Source organism: Xyrauchen texanus, chromosome 1, assembly GCF_025860055.1.
Source record: "Xyrauchen texanus isolate HMW12.3.18 chromosome 1, RBS_HiC_50CHRs, whole genome shotgun sequence".
Classification (NCBI taxonomy): Eukaryota; Metazoa; Chordata; class Actinopteri; order Cypriniformes; family Catostomidae; genus Xyrauchen; species Xyrauchen texanus.
Genome location: NC_068276.1, coordinates 50841600 through 50863583, shown reverse-complemented (window position 1 = coordinate 50863583; position 21984 = coordinate 50841600). Strand labels below are relative to the sequence as shown.

At 36.9% G+C, this 21984-nt stretch overlaps 1 protein-coding gene across 1 annotated transcript in view; it reads right to left on the bottom strand.

Annotated features, from left to right (window-relative positions):
- The window catches only part of LOC127647697 (docking protein 1-like), a 36197-nt gene extending 14538 nt beyond the window's left edge, over positions 1 to 21659 (bottom strand). Inside the window, exons 1-3 of the mRNA XM_052132121.1 lie at positions 21299 to 21659; positions 6436 to 6729; positions 4695 to 4785 (exon numbers count right to left, since the gene is read on the bottom strand). Of these exons, the coding sequence (XP_051988081.1) occupies positions 4695 to 4785; positions 6436 to 6729; positions 21299 to 21355 (442 nt within the window). The 5' untranslated portion in view covers positions 21356 to 21659. The remainder of the gene's footprint in view (positions 1 to 4694; positions 4786 to 6435; positions 6730 to 21298) is intronic.
- Positions 21660 to 21984: the final 325 nt, after the last annotated feature.

Genomic DNA, 21984 nt, shown 5'->3' with positions numbered 1-21984 from the left:
AAAAAATGAAAATATCTTAAAAATATGTTTCTTATACAAGTTTAGGTGAACTCTGACGTACTCCAGTTCGGTCAGTATTGTGCGTGTGACTACGAATCACAAAAACTACTAACTACCCACCGGGAAGCGCACTACGGGCAGAAAAAGCCCTTGAGCTAAAGACAGCTTTGGGTAAGCAACAAGCTTTTTTCACAAGGCCGGCGAAAAAGTCACAAAAAGCAACCGAAGCCTCTTTTAGAGCTACGCATTTCCTGATCAAGAAGAAGGCATTTTCAGACGGAGAAGTTGTCAAAGAAGCAATGATGATAATTGCTAACACTGTACATAAAGACGAGAAATATGGAAGCGATGTAATCGCCACTCTCTCCGACGTCCAACTGGGGGCATCTACGATAGCTAGACGAGTGTCAGCTTTGTCCAGTAACTTGGTCGATCAGCTGGACCGGGATCTGGCGAGGTGCAGGTGGTTTAGCATCCAGTACGACGAGTCCGTGGACAGCACAGCGCAGCTGATGGTTTTTATCCGGATGGTGTTTGAAGATTTCTCCACAAGAAGAAGAACTCCTGACACTACTGCCCATAAAGACAACTACGAGGGGAGTTGACATTTATAACACAGTGAAGGAGTTTTTCGTGCAGAAAAAGGTACCATTGGAAAAGCTGGTAGCGGTGACCACATATAGGGCTCCTGCTATGACTGGCCGACATGCAGGTTTCATCGCTCACTGTAAAGGTGACCCAGACTTCCCAAAATTTCTGCATTACCACTGCATCATTCACCAGCAGGCATTGTGTGCCAAAGTGATCGGCTCTGGGCACGTGATGACTCCCGTTGTGAAAATCATAAACAATATCCGCTCCAAAGCAAAACAGCACAGGATTTTCAGAGTGCTATTGGAGGAGATGGCAGCTGAATATGCGACCTGCTACTACACACAGAAATCAGATGGCTCAGCAGGGGACGAGTTTTACTTTGTTTTTTGTCACTTTTGGGTGAAATCAAAGAGTTCATGCAGTCCAAAGTCAAAGACGTCTCACTGCTAGAGGACACAGAGTGGACACTTGACCTTGCATTTTTGACGGACATTACTGGGAAACTAAACCAATTAAACTGCGAGCTGCAAGGTAAAGGCAAGACTGTTGTTAATATGATAAGTGCTTTAAATGCATTTAAAGCCAAAATGAACATTTTCTCTGTGGATCTACAGAGAAAAAGGTGCTGCACTTTCCCTCTGTGCAGTCAGTGCTGAAAGACAATGCTTCTGCATCTGATACATTTGACAAAGTTGCAGACAAGTACTATGAAGTCATAAACAGACTTGGGCAAGAGTTTGAGAATAGGTTTTGTGACCTAGATCAGCTTGAGCCATGTGTATCATTCATTTCCAATCCTTTCATGAATGTGGACACAACAAGCTTTGCTGAGCAACTAAGTACAACGTTCAACTTGGATGCTGGACAGGTGGAGATTGAAATCATAACATTGCAAAATGACCTCCACCTCAAAGCCTACCAGGCTGCACCAAACTTTTGGTGCCTTGTTGACACAGAGAAGTACAGTGGTGTGTGTACAGCAGCTATGAAGGTTGCCAGCCTGTTTGGTTCTACCTATCTATGTGAATCAGCATTTTCTGACATGAACTTCATCAAGAACAAACACAGAACACGCCTCACTGATGCACATCTGAAAGAGTTACTCACAGTTGCAGTGTCAAGTTACACACCAGATTACAATACAATGGTAAACAGCATGCAATGCCAGTCTTCCCACTAACAATGAAAATTATACCAGATGTCAGTGGCAACATGTCAGTGCCATGGCAAAGTTTAATTAAAATATTGAAGAATTGTTCAATTTAAAATGTGTGTTCATGACATGTAACAGTTATTATTTTATTAAAAATACAGCAGATTTGGTCATTAGTTCAAAATGTGACAAGATTTATTTAAAAATATTTAAGATTTTTCACTACATTACAGACAATGTACATAATTGATAACTTTTTGAAACATGGTGCAACATAGTTCATGATTTCTTTAAAAGGTTTGTCAGTGGCTAGTGAAAATGGGACATTTTTCCTAAGAAATGTAATGTAGGCTAAGTGATCATCTGAACATTTTACAATTACTGTGATAAATAGAAATAAAGTGCTGAATATTGATATCTGTTTCCCACCTTGTCATTGTTGGTAATTATTGTGAGAAATCATTAACGTGATCAGAGTCTTTACATTATTAATAATGTATAAGGCAAACTAAGCAAATTTGTTATTTCAGAAGAGTGTATCAAACTGGTAGCCCTTCGTATGACTCAGTACCCATGAAGTAGCTCTCAGTATCAAAAAGGTTGGTGACCCCTGTTGTAGATGCTAGACGTGCTCTACCCTTTTTTCTGTATATTTTATTTTATAAGTTTTGTGACGCTAAGGAAGAGTAGCTCTCATGTATGAGAAGATTGCATTGCCTGTGCACTTGTCATTAAATGTGCGTGATACAGCCTTTCAGCCTTCAAGCTCTTTCTTCCCTCGATTTCTCTCGAGTTATCCGGTCCAAACGTTACAAGTTTAATTCGCTTCTTATTTATATTATGGTTAAATGCACCTCCAGTGCCGTTCTAAGTCCATATTATAAGTGAACCGAACTGCTGAGCATCTACATCTGAGATGTTCGTTGTAGCGCTCAAATATTGTGCACGTGTGAAGGCTATAAATAGCCGCGCGTGTGTGTGTAAACCGAAGCACCATTCACTAACGGGCTGAAGCTGTGCGTGCATTTATATGTTTACTTATTAAACACAGCCTATTGCAATTCACAGAGCTATCGCGTGTCTTCCAAGTGGCTTTGAATAAAATACACGAGTCATATGAACTGTTTTAACAGTTCTTTTATGTCATTTTTTAAGCTTGACAGTAACGAACATGACTAACACAGAGTATCGGATTTGGTTCGGGCTCCTCAGACCGATACCCGATCCGTCTAAAAACGTCAATATCGAAGCCGACACCGATCTAGGTATCGGATCGGGACATCCCTACTTATTACCATATCTATCTCTGTTTTTTTTGTTGCATTATTGGCATATTTGTCGGCCATTTCATTTCCTTCTACTCCTATATGGGCTGGAATCCAGATGAATTTTACTACTACTCCTACTCTATTAATTCTATAAACAGCTTGGGCTATTTCCAACAAAATATCCTGTTTTACTTCTGATTTCATGTTCTTAATACTGGTTAACGCACTACTTGAATCTGACCCTATTAACACTTCCCTTGACCTACTATTTTCAACCCACTCAAGGGCTAAGAGAATGGCCAGCATTTCTCCTGTATACACTGACATTTTATCATTTACTCTCTTATTTAACATAACATTCACTTCTGGTATAATGAACATAGCTCCTACTCTATTATCTTCTGTTTTTGATGCATCTGTATATATCTTAACAAACATAGAATACTTCTCCTCTATGTATCTACTAACCTGACTCCTATCAATACTATTCTCTTTTTTCCACTCTAAAAGGTGCAAATCTACCTCTAACTCCCCTAATATCCAAGGTGGAACATTAGATAATGGCACAGTTGGACTTACCGTCATATCTCCTATCCCTATCTCATCGACTGCATACCTTATTATCCATCCAAAGCTCTTAATCTGTCGTCTTTCCCTTTCTTGACATGGTTGTAACACCTTCTGAGTCAGGTGTCTTTCCTTATGCCCTTTTAAATTTGCCCAGTACGTTAATGCTATCTGATTTCTTCTAATCTCCAATGGCATCTCATTCATTTCTACTTGTAATGCCGCTACTGGGGTTGTTTTAAAAGCACCACAACAGAGTCTCAACGCCTGACTTTGAATAACATCCAACTTTTTTAGTAAAGTTCTTGAAGCAGACTGGTAAACTGTACATCCATAATCAATAACTGCCCTAATTAATCCAATATAAACTATTTTCAATGAGGTCCTATTTGCTCCCCACTCTCTACCTCGCCAACATCTTATTACATTCAATATTCTTTTACATTTTTCAACAACTTTCTCAATATGTATTTTCTAGTTAAGTTTTTTGTCAAACCATATCCCGAGATATTTAAAACATTCCACTCTCTCTACATTTTTGTCATAAAGTTTAAGTTGAATCTGTTCTTGATTTTTCCTTTGAGAAAAACAGATTACTCTCTGACATGCACTGTTAACTGTGGGACCTTATATAGACTGGTGTGTGCCTTTCCAAATCATGTCCAATCAACTGAATTTACCACAGGTGGACTCCAATCAATTTCTAGAAGCATCTCAAGGATGATATGTGGAAACAGGATGCACCTGAGCTCAATTTTGAGTGTCATGGCAAAGGCTGTGAATGCTTATGTACATGTGATTTCATTCGTTTTTTTTTTTATTTTAATACATTTGCAAAGATTTCAAACTTCTTTCACATTGTCATTATGGGGTATTGTTTGTAGAATTATGAGGAAAATAATTAATTATTATTTTGGAATAAGGCTGTAACATACAATGTGGAAAAGTGAAGCACTGTGAATACTTTCCGGATGCACTGTAGCTAAAAAAAAACACACACACACGCGAAAAAAAAAAAGCTGGCCACCTTCTATCTTTACAAATTTGAAACTAGTTGTTAAAAATGCTTCAAGGGTGAGTACATTCAAACTATGTTGTATGTCATTTCTTACCTTCTTCTCTGGAGTAATAAATTAGATTTTCTGCCATTTGAAGCTTTTGCTGTCCATTGGAGTCAGAACTACCAAGAGAAGGACTCCCTCCCTAAGAGGCAGACAAAGAAAGTGAGATGTGGAGATAGATCTATTTGCACCTGGTATTACGATGCACTTCGAGGCCTTCAATCACATGTAGTCAGTGTTAAATAAAGGTGTAAAAGGGGTCTAAAATGTTTTGTGATCAGATCACAAAAACCACATACAGAGGTAGTCAAAAAACATATGTTACAATATTGCATTTGAGGTGTAAACGCTAATCCATTCTAAAGGCATCCTGGACAGAATCAAAACGCTACCCCTCCCTTGTTAATTAACCACTATGCTAATAACAAGAATTTAAACTTTGCCAGTTACAAGCGGCTATAAAAGGAATTAACTAACTGATCTGAAATTTTTTAAAAGCGGATACAAGCACGAGAACATTATGGATCTTCTTCAGTATGCCTGGATCTTCTTCAGTATGCCTGACATCAACATGCAGGGACACAGATTACAAACACACACACTTAATCTAAAGCTCAGGTTAATATAGGATTTCCTCTAAAATAACAGATAATTCTGCTAAAAAAAATTAAGATTACATTTAATGTTTTAACTACATATGAGAGAAACAGCATGCCAATATTTACTCACTTTGTCTTTTATGACGTTTTTGTGGTTAATTAGTGATTTAAGTATTTCATCAAGAAATCCAAACACAAGTGGTCACAGGAGACACATTTAAGCGACCCAGTGTAAACAGCGATGTACCTTGCCTGACCACATTTGATCGGATTACCTGGGATGCATTTTAAAACCAGGTTTAAATGGGGTCAAAGTATAGGGGACAGCTTTGTTATTCCCTTTGGAACTTCCCAACATGTCTGAAATGTACCTTAAGTTAACACTTCACTTCATTTAATTTAAATGCCCCAAAACATGATTCTAGATTTACCACTGTGTAAAAGAACATTTATTGTTAAAAAAGAAACATGCAATACTTCATTTACAGTCTTATTTATAGATTAAATTTTAAAATCATCCTTTTTTTGTTAATTGTGATATTATTTTCATGACAATTATGCACCCAGCAGATTTTTGTTAAAAAGGAACATTTTGGCAAGGTCAAATGGAGTAACCCTAAGAAAACTTCGATATTTGTAAAACAAAAAAACTTTAACAAATATTAGAAAACTGTTTTGAATTAAATGTTCTTGTGTTCAAAGTTGTGAACGTGTGTTCAAAGTGCAAGGGAAGTATTTTGATACCTTTTACTTTCAAAACTTGACATTCAAGTCATCAAATTTAAAAATGTATGAAGCCAACATGGACACAAAGATTACATTTCTACAAACTTCACATGTGTTTTAAAAGTTTAATAATTTCTATCACCTCAGACAACCTGATTTGTCAATGACCCCTATACTTCATTATATTAATGAAAATAATGTCACAAGTAACAGTGTTAGGCTAATTCTAAATGCAATCTTTATGCAAATATTTTTTTTTCCCTTTTGATTTTGGTATAAAATCCAACCAATACATGTTCTTGACAGGTTTCATCATATACAATCAAAGGGAGAATTTCTTTTTTACATCACAACCCTGTATCTAAGAAACAGCTCTTATTTTTTCCAAACTCAGTGGCAAAGTCACTGAGCGTTTTCCACAGTGAGGTGATATTAACCATTAAAAAGTTTCCATGATGTCATCTTACCTGAAAAGCGATCTCACACATCTTCTCCACCCACTCATTGGTAATGTGTTTCTCTGCTGCAAAGACATAAGTCTTGTCATTGGTCTCAACACAGAAGGCGGCCATGTTTTCTTTGAGGCAGGTTTCAGTGACAGCAGGGAGTATGCTGATGCATTCTGAGAGACGAATTATCTTCTTGTCCATTTTCTTAGTGCTGGGTTTATCGCTGGCGCAGCCTGAACAATCATAAAACTCTAGCCGTGCAATGCCATTTTGACTGGCTGGGTAGAGTACGAACCAGTTCTTCTTCCATTTCTAAAAAAAAAGAGAGGGGGAGAAGAGGACTTATGGATGCATAGAATGAAATAAGTAATAATCACAATTTTACACTCTGATAAAGATTTGGCAGTGTCTTGTGCACAGGCTTGGACGGTTCCAAGTATTATCGACTTATGGGTCTAGAACAGCTGCACATGCACACCCACAACACTTGAGAACAAGGCCGCCGGTAAGAGGTGGTCAATTGGAACTTGTATCCCGGGCTTTAGGGGTGGGGGGCCACGGAAAGCTGTTCAATATTATCTAAGTGCATTCAGTGTGAGACGCGAATATAAACATAGAGACAGTACACAACAGCAAAAGCTGCAGGGCAGCACACGTTGATGGAATAACTGTCCGCACTCCCCTCAATAGTTACCACGCACAAGCGCTTCCCCCCCAGCATTTTAGATTATTGGTGCAGGATCTAAAAAGAGTTAAAATTATTATTAATTTAAGAGTCCGGTTGTGTCTATTTTCACTGTCAACATGTTCTCAGAATAGCATGAAACATTTACCATAGCAAATATAACCTTTTCTCTAGACTCAGAGATGAATTGTAACAAACATGCTATGACATAGCTACAGTTAGCCTACTAGATAAAAAACACAAATATCAGAAATGTCATAATTAAGAAAACACAACCTGTCAGGAAATGATATTATGAAATATCAGTCAAGGAAAAACTTAAAAAACTTAATAAAACAATAATTGGAGTGGTGAAATATCAATCTTTATGCAAAACAAAGCTATATATTGACATCAACTTGTACTGTATTTATCATTCACTCCATAACAAAATAATGTGTAATTTACTTAAGCTGAATCTAAGACATGGAATTAAACTAAAGTTATGACAGTTTTAATTTGAAATCATATTATATTATCATATCATTGAAAGGTACAAGGTCGCTGTACTGTTGGTTGTTAGATGGCATTCCAACTTGACTGCAGTATCCAGCTCTATCAGGAAGCAGACCATGCTCCACTGTCTACATTGTCACTATTAGACACAATATCATGTCACTGCTAATTTAACATTAAAATCCGGTCAAATTTGTCACATTTTCAACAGTCACTTTTGGAGGTCGACTGATATATCGGATTTACAGATTAATCGGGACAATAATTGCCCGTCTATCGGAAAAAATCAACTCCGATAGTTGTTGATAGTTATTTTTGGTTTAGATTCTCCGTGACCATCGTTGAAGGGTTCTACATACTGAACTCCTAGTTTCTACAGTATAACGGCAACCTAGAGGTTAAATGAAAAACAATCGCTGACTCCATGTGGATGCTTCAAACATGGGCTTAAAATATTGACAAAAGCCTAAGTATGTATACACGTTATTATTATTGTCGTGGTACAATAATCAATCATTCAAGACAATGAATGATGGTGGTTTGTTATTAAATTTGTTTATAACTAATCATTGCACTGGAGAATTGCAATGCCGACAAGGTGGAGAGGACGGGCAAATGAATGGTTAGAACAATGTTAAGTAAAGGATGGAAACTGCTTACCATTCCACTTAATACACTGTTTTGAATTTAAAAAAAAGTAACTTATGAATTTGTGTAGATCCGTTGAGGGTTTTTTTCCGGGGTTGAAGGGCGTTCAATTTGTTCCAGTCAGAAAATAAACATGAGCGCTCCGAAGAGGTTGTTTCTAAGTGGAAAAAGATAAGACTTTTGTTGATTTTATTTCTATCCCCTTTTCTTTCTCCCTTTCTTGTCCATAATTTATAGATTTAATATGTCAATAAAATAATATAATAAATATTGTCAGTAGTGATAAAGCATACAGTTGCTATTTGGCTTTCTAAGGCAGTGTTTAAACGTTACTGCTGAACTACAAACACATTTGACCTGTAATATTTTCATTAATTTCAGATGGCAAAGGCTTTGAAGAAGGTACCAGTGATGGATATATTTCTTAAAAGTATCGCTATGGAAAGTAATACTTAAAGTTTAGCACTATCTTACATTGAGTTTAAAAGTTCATATATTCATTCATATTATACATTTTTAAAACTATTGGCCGATTAATCAGATATCGGTCCTTTTTCCCACCTTAATTATCTGTATCAGCAAAACCTACTATCGGTCGACCTCTTGTCACTTTTGCCGCAAATAACCACAAATCACCAAATTACTAAATGACTTCTGGTCAGTTTGTTGCTGAAAATAATTGTCAGTTTTAATACCCCTTAAATCACTGTGTTAGCTTAAATGGTTATTTCACAAGAAAAAAAATTATACAAAAGGCATATTTAGACATCATAAAAGTAATCCACACGACTCCAGTTGATCAATTAATGTCTTCTGAACCAAACTAATACGTTTGTATAAAAAATACCTTTAAATGATCCTTTAAAAAAAAAAACGCTTCCTACCAGCAGTCGAACCAACACGTTACCCTCGTATGACGCAAGTGCATTTGTGTGTTGACGCGAGAAGTCAGAAGCACGCACTTTGTTTACAACAGAGGAATGATCATCAATCGTTTGATTACAGCTTATTTTTCAGTTTAATCCAATTCAAAGTACTTGCATACCCATGACTTGTTTCACACTATCCGTGCTACCCATGGTTTTCTTGGCTACAACTTACGCATTGTTTAATGAAAAATTCTGTTACAGTTAACTGGGATAAATGTTAGTAAGGGTGTTGATGTGTAGATGTTTTAAGTTTTATAACTGATGATAGTGCTGGGTTGCAGTTGATTTCTCTTTCCCTCATTAGTGCGGTAGAGAATGTCGCCATTGTCAACACGTTTCACATTATGGTTGAACTGCTCCATGGTACTTTTAAATAGCAAATTCTCATGTAAAATTTTAATGGGTCACATGCGCAATGATATTGATGGAAGCCCAAATTAATCACCCATGTGAGGTGCTCTGCATTTGTCACGAGAGCTTGCATTTTAAGTGTGCTCGGTTAATTTTCTCACATTCATACCAAATATATCCTATATTTATTTAAACTGAATTGAAAATATATTAAAAAGAAAAATTCACAATTTCACAATTATATTTATTTTAATAAATAATTATTTAAACAGTAGGCAACATGCACATATTATTTGGAGTGCTCCTTGTATGTTATCCAGGTACTACTATTAACAATTAATTGATCATTTTCTGAAAATTGCCATTACTAAAAACAATGTTGAGTTTTGCAATTCCGTTTGGTATCGCAGAAATGACAAATTTTAGAAAATTACAAACATTCAATTTGTGAAGGGTGATCACAACATGAAACTTTTGTGGCCTACAGTATATAAAAAGTGTCATGCTTATGCCACTATCTTTATTTAGCATGTAAGGCTATAGAGTTCAACAAGAGGAACTTGAATCAAGCCCCTTCCTCCAGATAGACAACAATTGGCAAATTCTGCAGCAATCAAAATACATCTGTGCATGTACGTGTTTAAGAGAGAAAGAGTGTGGTTCAGTTGTTGGGTCATTCAAGCATTCATCTGCCGTAATCAACCCCTCGTACACTACAAAACTTTCATACAATAATATATTAGAAATACCTTTTCTACCATTTATACACAGATTACTCCATAGATTCACTCTAGAGTCACAGCAACTGACCAGCACACAAAGTCAAAAGCTGCCCATTGTACAGACAGAAGCAGTTTCTTTTGAACATAACTGACATATCTAATAAGGACATTCTTTAAAAAAACATACATTAGCACCAGTGAATACATACACATACACAAACACACAAATTTTGCTTTAACTGAACACCACAATGTAAATATTAAGTATTTTGCTTAATCAAATCAATAAATAAATGCCAATATCATCTTAATCAATAATTCAATTGGACTGTACAAAGTTAATTTAGAACACTTTGAATTCACATACTGTATAAGGCAAAACTTATTCTACAGAGTTTGGAAATTAGGAAAATGAACAGAAAGAGTGACTGTCAAATTTCCCTAAATCTCTACCAAATCTTATCAGAAGCAATGTGTTTGTCCGCTTGTGTGCGTGTACATAAGTGCTTAAACTTATGGTATGTTTAACAAATGTATTGCATATATGAAAATACGCTAGCAGTAAATGATACCCAGGGCGTTTAGCCTAAAAATCTAACAATTATTAAAAATATAACATTTCCTAAAAGGTCAGCTCCTATTGCTTGCAGTTATTAAATACTATGATATGGATGTAAATGCATTCAAACTGCACAGACCAGTGACTCAATCATAGTGTAGTCACTGACAGTGTTGCAGGAAGATGTGGATGAATAAGTAACTTAAATTCAATAATCCATATTTTCATAAATAAAACTTTAACATTATTCCCAACACGGGCATCAAAATGTCAATGAGCCGTTCACTCAGCAAATGTTGCTGTTAACAAAATGTTAAATCTGCATTCCCATTCTAAAGTAGGCCAACATATATGATGCAAACATTTGAGCATTTGATCACCTCCCATTGTGGTTCAATTGCTGCAATGTAAGGGTAGCCTAAAGTATTATAGTATAATTTACAACTTGAAACATACAAAAGTAAAAAAGAAATGTGTGCAAATGGCTAATGCTAGATGACAAGCTCAGAGATAACACATTTACTTCCACAAAGTTAGCTTTTGCCATCCCACTTTACAAGTACTTTCACAGACCACAGTAAAGAAGAGCAAGACAGTCATGTCAACCCATCAAACACACAGTCAGACAAAACATATACAGTGCATGGGGGGGAAACAACTTTCCATTTTGAGCGTCTCTGCAATAAAGCAGACATTCAGAGAACTGACATGCAACAGTCAACATAAAATATGTGCATATAGTATGTTTTTAGTTTAATTATACCTGTATGTTGCTAGTGTACAGTGGTGGGCTGTGCATTTAAAGTCTAGGTCTTCAATGTGATTCATGATATTAAGAATGAAACACAGTTTCACAATGAATAAGACACCCTATGCCTTTGGGCATCATGTCGCAGCTAACTAATAATACCAACTGACATTTTAAAAACACGTCCACACACAACGTCCACGCACAAAAGCCAGAACTTGAAACGACACTTAATGCTCAAGCAAGCCTAATTTTAATTGCAGCGTGACTGATTGTGAAATGAACGTCTCCCGAACAGACATTCAAAATCATAATTCTTCATATGAATCTACCAAGGAGGTCTATAATACCATGGAATAATATTTGTAATTTAAATGTTGCTTGCAATAAATTTAGTTTAATCAGGGTACACGGTTATGCTGCGTTCCATTTATGTTGGATGAGGGATATTCCAACTTGATATCTCCGACCATAGATGCATTCCATTCCCCGATATTCAGAACTGCAACACTCCTGTTAGCTTAGCAGGGGTTCGACTCTTATTAGAGATGTCTCCTAGTAACCCAGCCAAACAATGCTGCAGCGCTAGCATTTGTGCTTTAGGCGTACGATTATCAAAACAGATTATAATGTTTTATATAGCAGTTTCTGCAGGCGTTTGTTAAACAATCTTTATTATCATGTAATGTGGAAACAAACTCATTTATCGATATTACTTTATAAAGTGAATGTTTATCACTTACTTTGTATATCTCCCTGAGTGTCGACATGTTTGTTTGTGTAACATCATGCACCTGCATCTCGGCTAAATCAGTGTTGAGAATTTCTGCATGAGCCTACAAGTTGTTATTCTGACTTCAAGATGCATTCAATTGCACTTTTCCTAATAGGAAGTTGTAAAATCGGACTTTCCGAATTGAAAGGAACGCAGCACTTCTTTTCAAAACTTGATCGGACACTGAATTCTCAAGCAGCATGATTTAAACATGCTGCTTGAGAGAAAACTACTATTTAGAAAACTACTGATGTTGCTATAACAGTTCAAACAGCACTTTCACCAATTTACTTGAAGTGAAAATCAGCCATACTTTCCTGTTTAATAAAGCAATCACACAGTCATGAAGAACATCTCAGGTTTTTAAATCCATAAGGATCTCTTTCTCAATGGTGATAATGGCAGTAATGACAATTATCAAATTGTCAGCAAGATCTTGTGCTTTTCACTTTCAAATTATGTACATCACTTAAAATGTGATTGCGTCACTCAAGGTCAGCTAAAAGGCCTCGACGGGGACATATCCTAAAGGACACACCCACCAAGAACAAGTAAATCAATCTGATTGGCTGATGAATCTGACAATCTGACATTAGTTGCTCATTCATTTTTACTGTTGAGGGATTATGTGTAAATTCTGAAGGCCTGAGGGGGTGGAGCTCAGTCTCACATGCTGCTTCAGCTTTGGGCATTCGATTTGTGAAACAGTTATCACACTTTGCTTGTAAGCATCAAGGAATACATTCTGACTGGATAAACTTTTTGTTTTTCTGTATTTGTTTGTAGATTAATTAAGAGTGGAAAGCAAATTGAGATTGAGAATGAAATTGATTGAGAACGAAAGGATGAAAAATATTTCTTTATTTGGCATGTTAAGCCAGCAGAGAAGGCTTTGCTGGCCCTGAGAATTTGCCACTGCTAGTGTATTATATTGTACACTCACCTAAAGGATTATTAGGAACACCATACTAATACTGTGTTTGACCCCCTTTCGCCTTCAGAACTGCCTTAATTCTATGTGGCATTGATTCAACAAGGTGCTGAAAACATTCTTTAGAAATGTTGGCCCATATTGATAGGATAGCATCTTGCAGTTGATGGAGATTTGTGGGATGCACATCCAGGGCACAAAGCTCCCGTTCCACCACATCCCAAAGATGCTCTATTTGGTTGAGATCTTGTGACTGTGGGGGCCATTTTAGTACAGTGAACTCATTGTCATGTTCAAGAAACCAATTTGAAATGATTCGAGCTTTGTGACATGGTGCATTATCCTGCTGGAAGTAGCCATCAGAGGATGGGTACATGGTGGCCATAAAGGGATGGACATGGTCAGAAACAATGCTCAGGTAGGCCGTGGCATTTAAACGATGCCCAATTGGCACTAAGGGGCCTAAAGTGTGCCAAGAAAACATCCCCCACACCATTACACCACCACCACCAGCCTGCACAGTGGTAACAAGGCATGACGGATCCATGTTCTCATTCTGTTTACGCCAAATTTTGACTCTACCATCTGAATCTCTCAACAGAAATCGAGACTCATCAGACCAGGCAACATTTTTCCAGTCTTCAACTGTCCAATTTTGGTGAGCTCTTGCAAATTGTAGCCTCTTTTTCCTATTTGTAGTGGAGATGAGTGGTACCCGGTGGGGTCTTCTGCTGTTGTAGCCCATCCGCCTCAAGGTTGTGCGTGTTGTGGCTTCACAAATGCTTTGCTGCATACCTCGGTTGTAACGAGTGGTTATTTCAGGCAAAGTTGCTCTTCTATCAGCTTGAATCAGTCGGCCCATTCTCCTCTGACCTCTAGCATCAACAAGGCATTTTCGCCCACAGGACTGCCGCATACTGGATGTTTTTCCCTTTTCACACCATTCTTTGTAAACCCTAGAAATGGTTGTGCGTGAAAATCCCAGTAACTGAGCAGATTGTGAAATACTCAGACCGTTCCGTCTGGCACCAACAACCATGCCATGCAACAATCAAAATTGCTTAAATCACCTTTCTTTCCCATTCTGACATTCAATTTGGAGTTCAGGAGATTGTCTTGACCAGGACCACACCCCTAAAAGCATTGAAGCAACTGCCATGTGATTGGTTGATTAGATAATTGCATTAATGAGAAATTGAACAGGTGTTCCTAATAATCCTTTAGGTGAGTGTATATGCCTTAAATGAGCAGTCTCCAAGTTACATTTCACAAGCAAAGCATTTAAAAAAGGTCGGTCTTGGGTTATTTATTGAACACTGAATACTGGTCAATAACTATAAAGTTTTTTCAGCTGTAGTTTATGTAGGAGCAAAGACCAATTTTTTAATGAGGCCAACTGTTTAGCAGAGACAGAGATTGTCTTGATATATCACATCATGTCTCATAAAAACACGCATATCCAGCAGAAGATATGTTTTAAACAATGGAGAGTTTCCATTTATCTCTAGAACTCTGAAAATGTGCATTAGCAGTCATATGCTTTAGTATGAAATTGCAACATGTCAGAAATTCCACTAATGAACAAACTCATCTGTTGACTTTGAAAGAAAGCTTCTGAAAACAGCGCTAGACTAACATGCATAGGCAAAGTAACTCCAGTCAAATTACAATATGTGCAGTACAGTTACAAATTAGTTTTGGTATTGTTTAACATTTAGTGGACTTTCTACACATGGAGGGAAAAGAAGCCTTTATTTTCCAAATGTGTCATGCGTGTCATTTTTCCTGTCCTTCCTTTTGTTTCAGATCCCTCAACTGTTTTCACAGTGTGTCACAAACCTAGTTGTATAAGTGACATGTTGCACTGTTCTTGCCTCCAGCAGTATCATCCAAACTGATTTGACTACCACACAAAAAAGCCAATGAGATCCGGGCTCTTCGCTGGCCATGGCAAAACACTGACATTCCTGTCTTGCAGGAAATAACGCACAGAACGAGCAGTGTGGCTGGTGGCATTGTCATGCTGGAGGGTCATGTCAGGATGAGCCTGCAGGAAGGGTACCACATGAGAGAGGAGGATGTCTTCCCTGTAAAACAGCGTTGAGATTGCCTGCAATGACAACAGCTCAGTCCAATGAGACTGTGTCACACCGCCCCAGATCATGGCGGACCCTCCACCTCTAAATCGATCCCGCTCCAAAGTACAGGCCACAGTGTAACGCTCATTCCTTTGACGATAAAGGCGAGTTCGTCCATCACCCCTGGTGAGATAAAACCACGACTCATCAGTGAAGAGCACTTTTTGCCAGTCCTGTTTGGTCCAGAGAAGGTGGGTTTGTGTCCATAGGCGACATTGTTGCCAGTGATGTCTGGTAAGGACCTGCCTTACAACAGGCCTAAAAGCCCTCTGTCCAGCCTCTCTCAGCCTATTGCAGACAGTCTGATCACTGATGGAGGGATTGTGCATTCCTGGTGTAACTCAGGCAATTGTTGCCATCCTGTGCCTGTCCTGCAGGTTTGATATTCGGATATACCGATCCTGTGCAGGTGTTGTTACATGTTGTCTGCCACTGAGAGGACGATCAGCTGTTCTTCCTGCCTCCATGCAGCATGTCTAAGGCACGTTCACGCAGATGAGCAGGGACCCTGGGCATCTTTCATTTGGTGTTTTTCAAAGTAGAAAGGTCTCTTTAGTGTCCTAAGTTTTAGAACTGTGACCTGAATTGCCTAAAGTCTGTAAGCTGTTAGTGTCTTAATGACTGTTCCACAGGTGCATGTTCATTACTTATTTATGGTTCATTGAACAAGCATGGAAAACATTGTTTAAATGCTTTACAATAAATATCTGCAAAGTTATTTGTATTTTCACAAAATTATCTTTAAAATACAGTGACCTGAAAAAGGTTTTTAATTCATTACAGCGTAAAGCTGACTTCTCTGCAGATCCATCAGGTATGCTCGGTTTTTATAGGCATATTCTTTGGTCCGTTGGGTTGAATTACATTCTCACCACAAGAAACCCGCTCCAGAGTTTGTTTGGCAACGAACTCTGTTTTGGTGCGAATCCAAGAGCAATTGCAGTGTTCATATATGCCTAAATGAACCGAACCAAGGGAGAAAACGACGTGTTACATCTATTTTTCATAGAATTAAACTACAAGGTCAATGGGGCTTTCATTCTGCCCAACATCTCCTTTTTTGTTCCATGGAAGAAACAACATGAGGATGAGTAAATTATTAGAGAATTTTAATTTTGGGGGTAAACTAACCTTTAAAGTCTATGCTTGTGCAGAACAAAACATTTCTGCACAAACAACTGTCCTCATTTTGATCCGTTTCCATTATGTTGAATGTGCAGCACTATTAATCTATTAAACCATCATGTCTTATGTATGCAGTTTTATCCTGTATGATTCAGGCATCACAATAACAACAATGACTATCAACTTCAAAACTCCTTGCTTCACTGAGGTATTAACATTGCATTTCGGCAAGAGGGTTGGAGTAAATCTTACATGACTGAATGGCAGCACTGAACTCCATATCAAATATGAATCTCTGTTGTTGCTTGGGTCTAAAGATATAGCTATGCACCCATAATTAGCTTACTTCCATATCACAAAGAAGTTTCACAAAGACAGACTGAGGAAGTGAAAAATGAACTAATGACAAGCCTAGCCACATGATTCAAAAATAAGCATGATATTTATTTTTTTTAACCAGCACAAGTCTGACTGAAGACCAGTAGTGGTCTTCAGTAATATATATAAAAAAATCTTTTTTTCTTCTTCTTCACATTTCAGAATAATAGTAAGTCATCAAAACTATGGAATAACAAATGGAACTACGGGAATTATATTTTGACTAAACAAAATCCAAAATAAATCAAAAGTGTGTTATATTTTAGCATCTTCAAAGTAGCCATCCTTTGCCTAGAATTTGCAGACATGTACTCTTGACATTTTCTCAACCAACTTCTTGAGGTATCACACTGGGATGCTTTTTAAACCGTATTGAAGGAGTTCCCATCTATGTTGGGCACTTATTGGCTGCTTTTTCTTTATTACTTTGTCCAAGTCATCAATTTCAAAAACTTTTTTTTTTTGATTACATTTTAGTTTTAGAATTAAATAAATTAATATGGTGGTGCAATTATATTTTTGTCTACAAACTCATTTCAAACATTTAAGCATACACCCTCAGATAAAAAGATTTTTAAGATCATGAGAAACATTTCAGTCAAGTGTTTCAAAAATTTAGACCAGTAGTGTATATATATATATAGTTTGGAATAATGTACATATTTTGCTGTTTCGGAAGGAAATTGGTACTTTAATTAACCAAAGTGGTGATCAACTGATCACAAAGGACATTACTGATGTCAAAAACAGCACCATCATAATTATAATTTTTTTTGTTGCCAAAGTATGCAATAGACTGGCATGTCCCGGGTCGACAGATGCGCCGGTGTGTCCTGCTGAATTTTTTTCGTCATTACAGCGGAAACAACTTAAAATACTCCGCCATTTTGGGGCATACAAATAAGTGTAAGACATCTTTAGAGACTATAAAGGGTCTACTTTTATTTGTGTACACCCACAATAACAACAAAACCTTGTGCTTTTGTAAAATAAAGAAAATAAAAGGGTGAGCTTTAAGCAGTCTCTGGGTTTGCGAGCATATATCTGAAACACGTCACAGAAATTAACTGAATCTCCGCGAATACTTATCACAAAAACATGAAACATATGTCTAAAGAAAGCTTACAATGTCTACTTTTAAATAAAACAATTCAAATGTAAAACAAATATTCTCCTGCAATGTAATCTGTATGAAACAAAGCGATGTACAGTTTCTCCTGGCTCAGCTAATTATCCCTAATGTGATCACACCCACGGGCAGAGGGTGCTATTCATACGCTAATGTGCGGAGGCGATCAATGGAAATGGTAAACGCCCCAGACTTTGTCTTAAAAACAACAATTTTGTTAATTTTTCTGCGCGTTTGAGAGCGGGACTCCGATGAACGTTTGTATTTTGAAGAGAGACTTGGTCCAGCCGAGGATACAATTTCGGACGAGTAAGTCATTTAGTTTTCATTAGCTGACAAGCTATTTTATATAAACATGTACATATTTTACTAGTGGGACTGTTTCCAGACTTCCCAGCCAGGATTCAGAGTATTGAAATTTGAAATATGTCCTAATAAGCAAGTTTTAGTTACATGCAAATGCTGTTTTGGCTAAAGCAGGCATTTAAATGATATGCTGTATGATATAAATATGATATGTAATATGATATAAAACTAATATGAATGTTTAGATTATATTTTAACAAGTGTTTATGCTGCCTCATTATCATCAACAAAACTTGTGCTTGCAAATATGTTTTCAGGTTAAATGAGTCAAATGCACTTTAAATATGCCCATATTAGAAAATCAGCATCTTATAATGATTTCTGAAGGATCATGTGACACTGAAGACTGCAGTAATGATGCTGAAAATTTAGCTTTGATCACAAATTGCATTTTACAATATATTAAAATAGAAAACTGTTCTTTTAAATTGTAAAATGAGTTCACACAATGTTTTTTACTTTGGATCAAATAAATACAGTCTTGGTGAGCAGAAGAGACTTATTTTAAACGGTAGTGTAGGTCTAAAATTAAGTAAAGTCTTTATGTAAAGAAAATCTATAGTCAGATTACTTCTTTTAACTTAAAACTTTTGATCATTAAGTCTGTCACATTCCTCATTGATAGGCCCAGGGGAGAGTCTTTTGTCTCCTCGGGTGTGAATTACCTCAATATTCATTATCATTCATGCCTCCTTGTATATGACCTTTCTAACACTAAAAGCGTCTTACAAAAGTTCAATTACTATATTGTTTTGTATGACTGAGTGATCAGGATGGTTTTCACATCATTTTGTAGCAAAAACTCTAGGCTACAAGATCCAGTTCTCAAAAGGCTTGTGGACAAATGTTAAGTATGTGTTATATGGCCTTATTTCAATGACTTACAAATTTTGTTTTTTCAAAAACCATGCATAAACGTTATTTTCTCAAAAATACAAACATGTACACACATGTTCCTCACATATTATTGTAGCCCAGTTTGTGTTGAATACAGTGTTATCAGACTTTAGCCATTAATGTATTTTTAAGCAACTGAAAAAAAGCACAAATGTCAAGGCATGTCAAAACTTCTCCAGGGCCCAAAACACCCTCAGACCCCAGAGGGTTATGGTCAATATTAGGTAAAAAAAAAAAAGCTTTCTCTAGAAACTCAGTCAATCATTGTTTTGAGGAATGAAGGCTATACAATGCTTATAATTGCAAAAAAAATTAAGATTTCATACAAAGGTGTACACTAAAGTCTTCAAAGACAAAGAACAACTGGCTCCAACAATGACAGAAAGAGATGTGGAATGCCAGATGTACAACTAAACAAGAGGATAAGTACATCAGAGTCTCTAGTTTGAGACATACCCACTCACATGTCCTCAGCTGACAGATTCATTGAATTCTACCCACTCAAAACCGGTTTCATGTACAACAGTAAAGACAAGACTCAGGGGTGCAGAACTTATGGGAAGAATTGCAAAGAAAAATACACTTTTGAAACAGAAAACGAAAAGGTTAGTGTTGGCAAAGAAACACAGACATTGGACAACAGATAATTGGAAAAGAGTGTTATGGATCTTAACCTGATTGAGCTTTTGTGGGATCAGCTACGTAGACAGGTGTGTGAGAAGTGCCCGACAAGCCAAATCTATGGCAAGTGCAACAGGAAGCGTGGGGTGAAATGTCACCTGAGTATCTGGACAAACTGACAGCTAGAATGCCAATGATATGCAAAGCTGTCATTGCTGCAGGTGAAGGATTTTTTGATGATAAATCTTTGAAGTAGTTTGGCTGCCAGTGTATACATTTAAATTTAACTTATGCAAATAATCTTTGTGAAAATACTGCATGTTATTGCAAGTTTTTGATGCTCTTCGCAGATACCCTACAACTGTGTCCTGTAATTATAACAAATGGCTTCTTTTTTCTTAATTTTTTTTTTTTTTTTTGCCCTTTACTGTTGTCGATGGTGCCTTTACTCATGATATCAAATACATTCCATTTATATTTCTAAGAAGGAAAACTATTTTATTATACACAAAAAAAGAACATATAGTACACAAATAAAACAAAATAACCATCAGTTCTTATGTAGGCTATAGATGGTAATACAAGATAACATGTTAACGTGAACATTACTACAGGGTCCTTAATAAATTCACATTTTCAGACACTACACCACTACAGAAGACATATGACTAATTTGAACGTCAAAAGAATTATAAAAATTAAGTACCACTTATACTTAAATATGTTTCACTTATAGAGAAATCAAACATAACGCATTTCCCACTTTGGATGTGGGCATTTAAGTGCATTTACTGATGCCAAATTGTGCACAGTTAAGAGTGGAAATTAATTGCAGAGAAACAGCTGACTTTATCCATAGATGGATCTATGTTAGTGGTTAGATATCTCCCATAAAAGTGAAGAAAAGCTGGTTGATATTAAATCGATTTCAACAGTTCTGTGCTGGAAGGCACCGAATACCCCTGATTAAAGTTAAAATATAAAGTTGTGTATCTACTCGTTCATGTGACTATCTCGTGTCTCAGGAGAGTAATAAAGATAAGAGTCACTCCTTGTTACGCTGAGTAGAAATGTTTAAACGGAGACTTAATACACTGCTTATGGAAAAAAATAACCTGTAAAATTATATAAATCATAAAAAAATAAACTTTAATAAATGTACATGTCTGACTTCATTTAGTCAGACTTCATCGCGCTTTTTGGTGAATATTGTGGGTCACCTTTGTACTATAACTATGTATATCGTGGGATTATTTGGATGTGGGCATTTAAGCGCATTCACTGATGCCAAATTGTTCTCATGCGCTGGATAACTGACATTTTAATCACACACAAGACACATTCCACTACCATATGAGACAAACTCAACGTAAGCGTCTCTTACCTTCCCAAACTTCTGGTGTTGGACATAGAGTTGTCCCTCCTTAACGTGAGTGTCCATTTTTTTTTAAATACTATCACGCTTCGAAGCAAATAAACAATAAAGTGGTGATTTTCAGTCTTGTCGACTTTTTTCTTATTTCCTACCGCGCGAACTTCCGCTTGGCAAACGTTTGCTACACAAGCGCCTCGACGGTAATTCATTAAAAAATCAATCTAGTTTGGACGTTTGGATGAAACAAATCGAAATGTCATGGTCTGTTTTCATATTGATGATCCTGAGCTTCGACACGCGACGCTTGTGCTGATTTATCTGCCTTCTCGCGCGTTAAAGGAAGCCAACCCGCAACACCAGCGTCTGTTTCTCCTTCCTCCCACCTACTCCCTCAACCCTAACCACTGGCAAAGCATGACGTTTGAAAAAAAAGAAACACTTTTCTCTTGTAATTATTACCATTTTGCATGTTCTTTTTTTGAACATGCAAAATGAAATTGTGCATATTCATGTTGTCTGTGGAAACTCTTGGCACAGGTGCAGCAAAGTTTTCACTCAAGGTATTGCTGCTAATTTATTTTGTATGAACAGGGCTGTACATCAATAGTTTATTCTTAACTATTATAAGCATTCATTTACCAAAATATATTTGAATCTCTATGCATATGTGCAAATCTAAGGAGTCCTATTAAAGG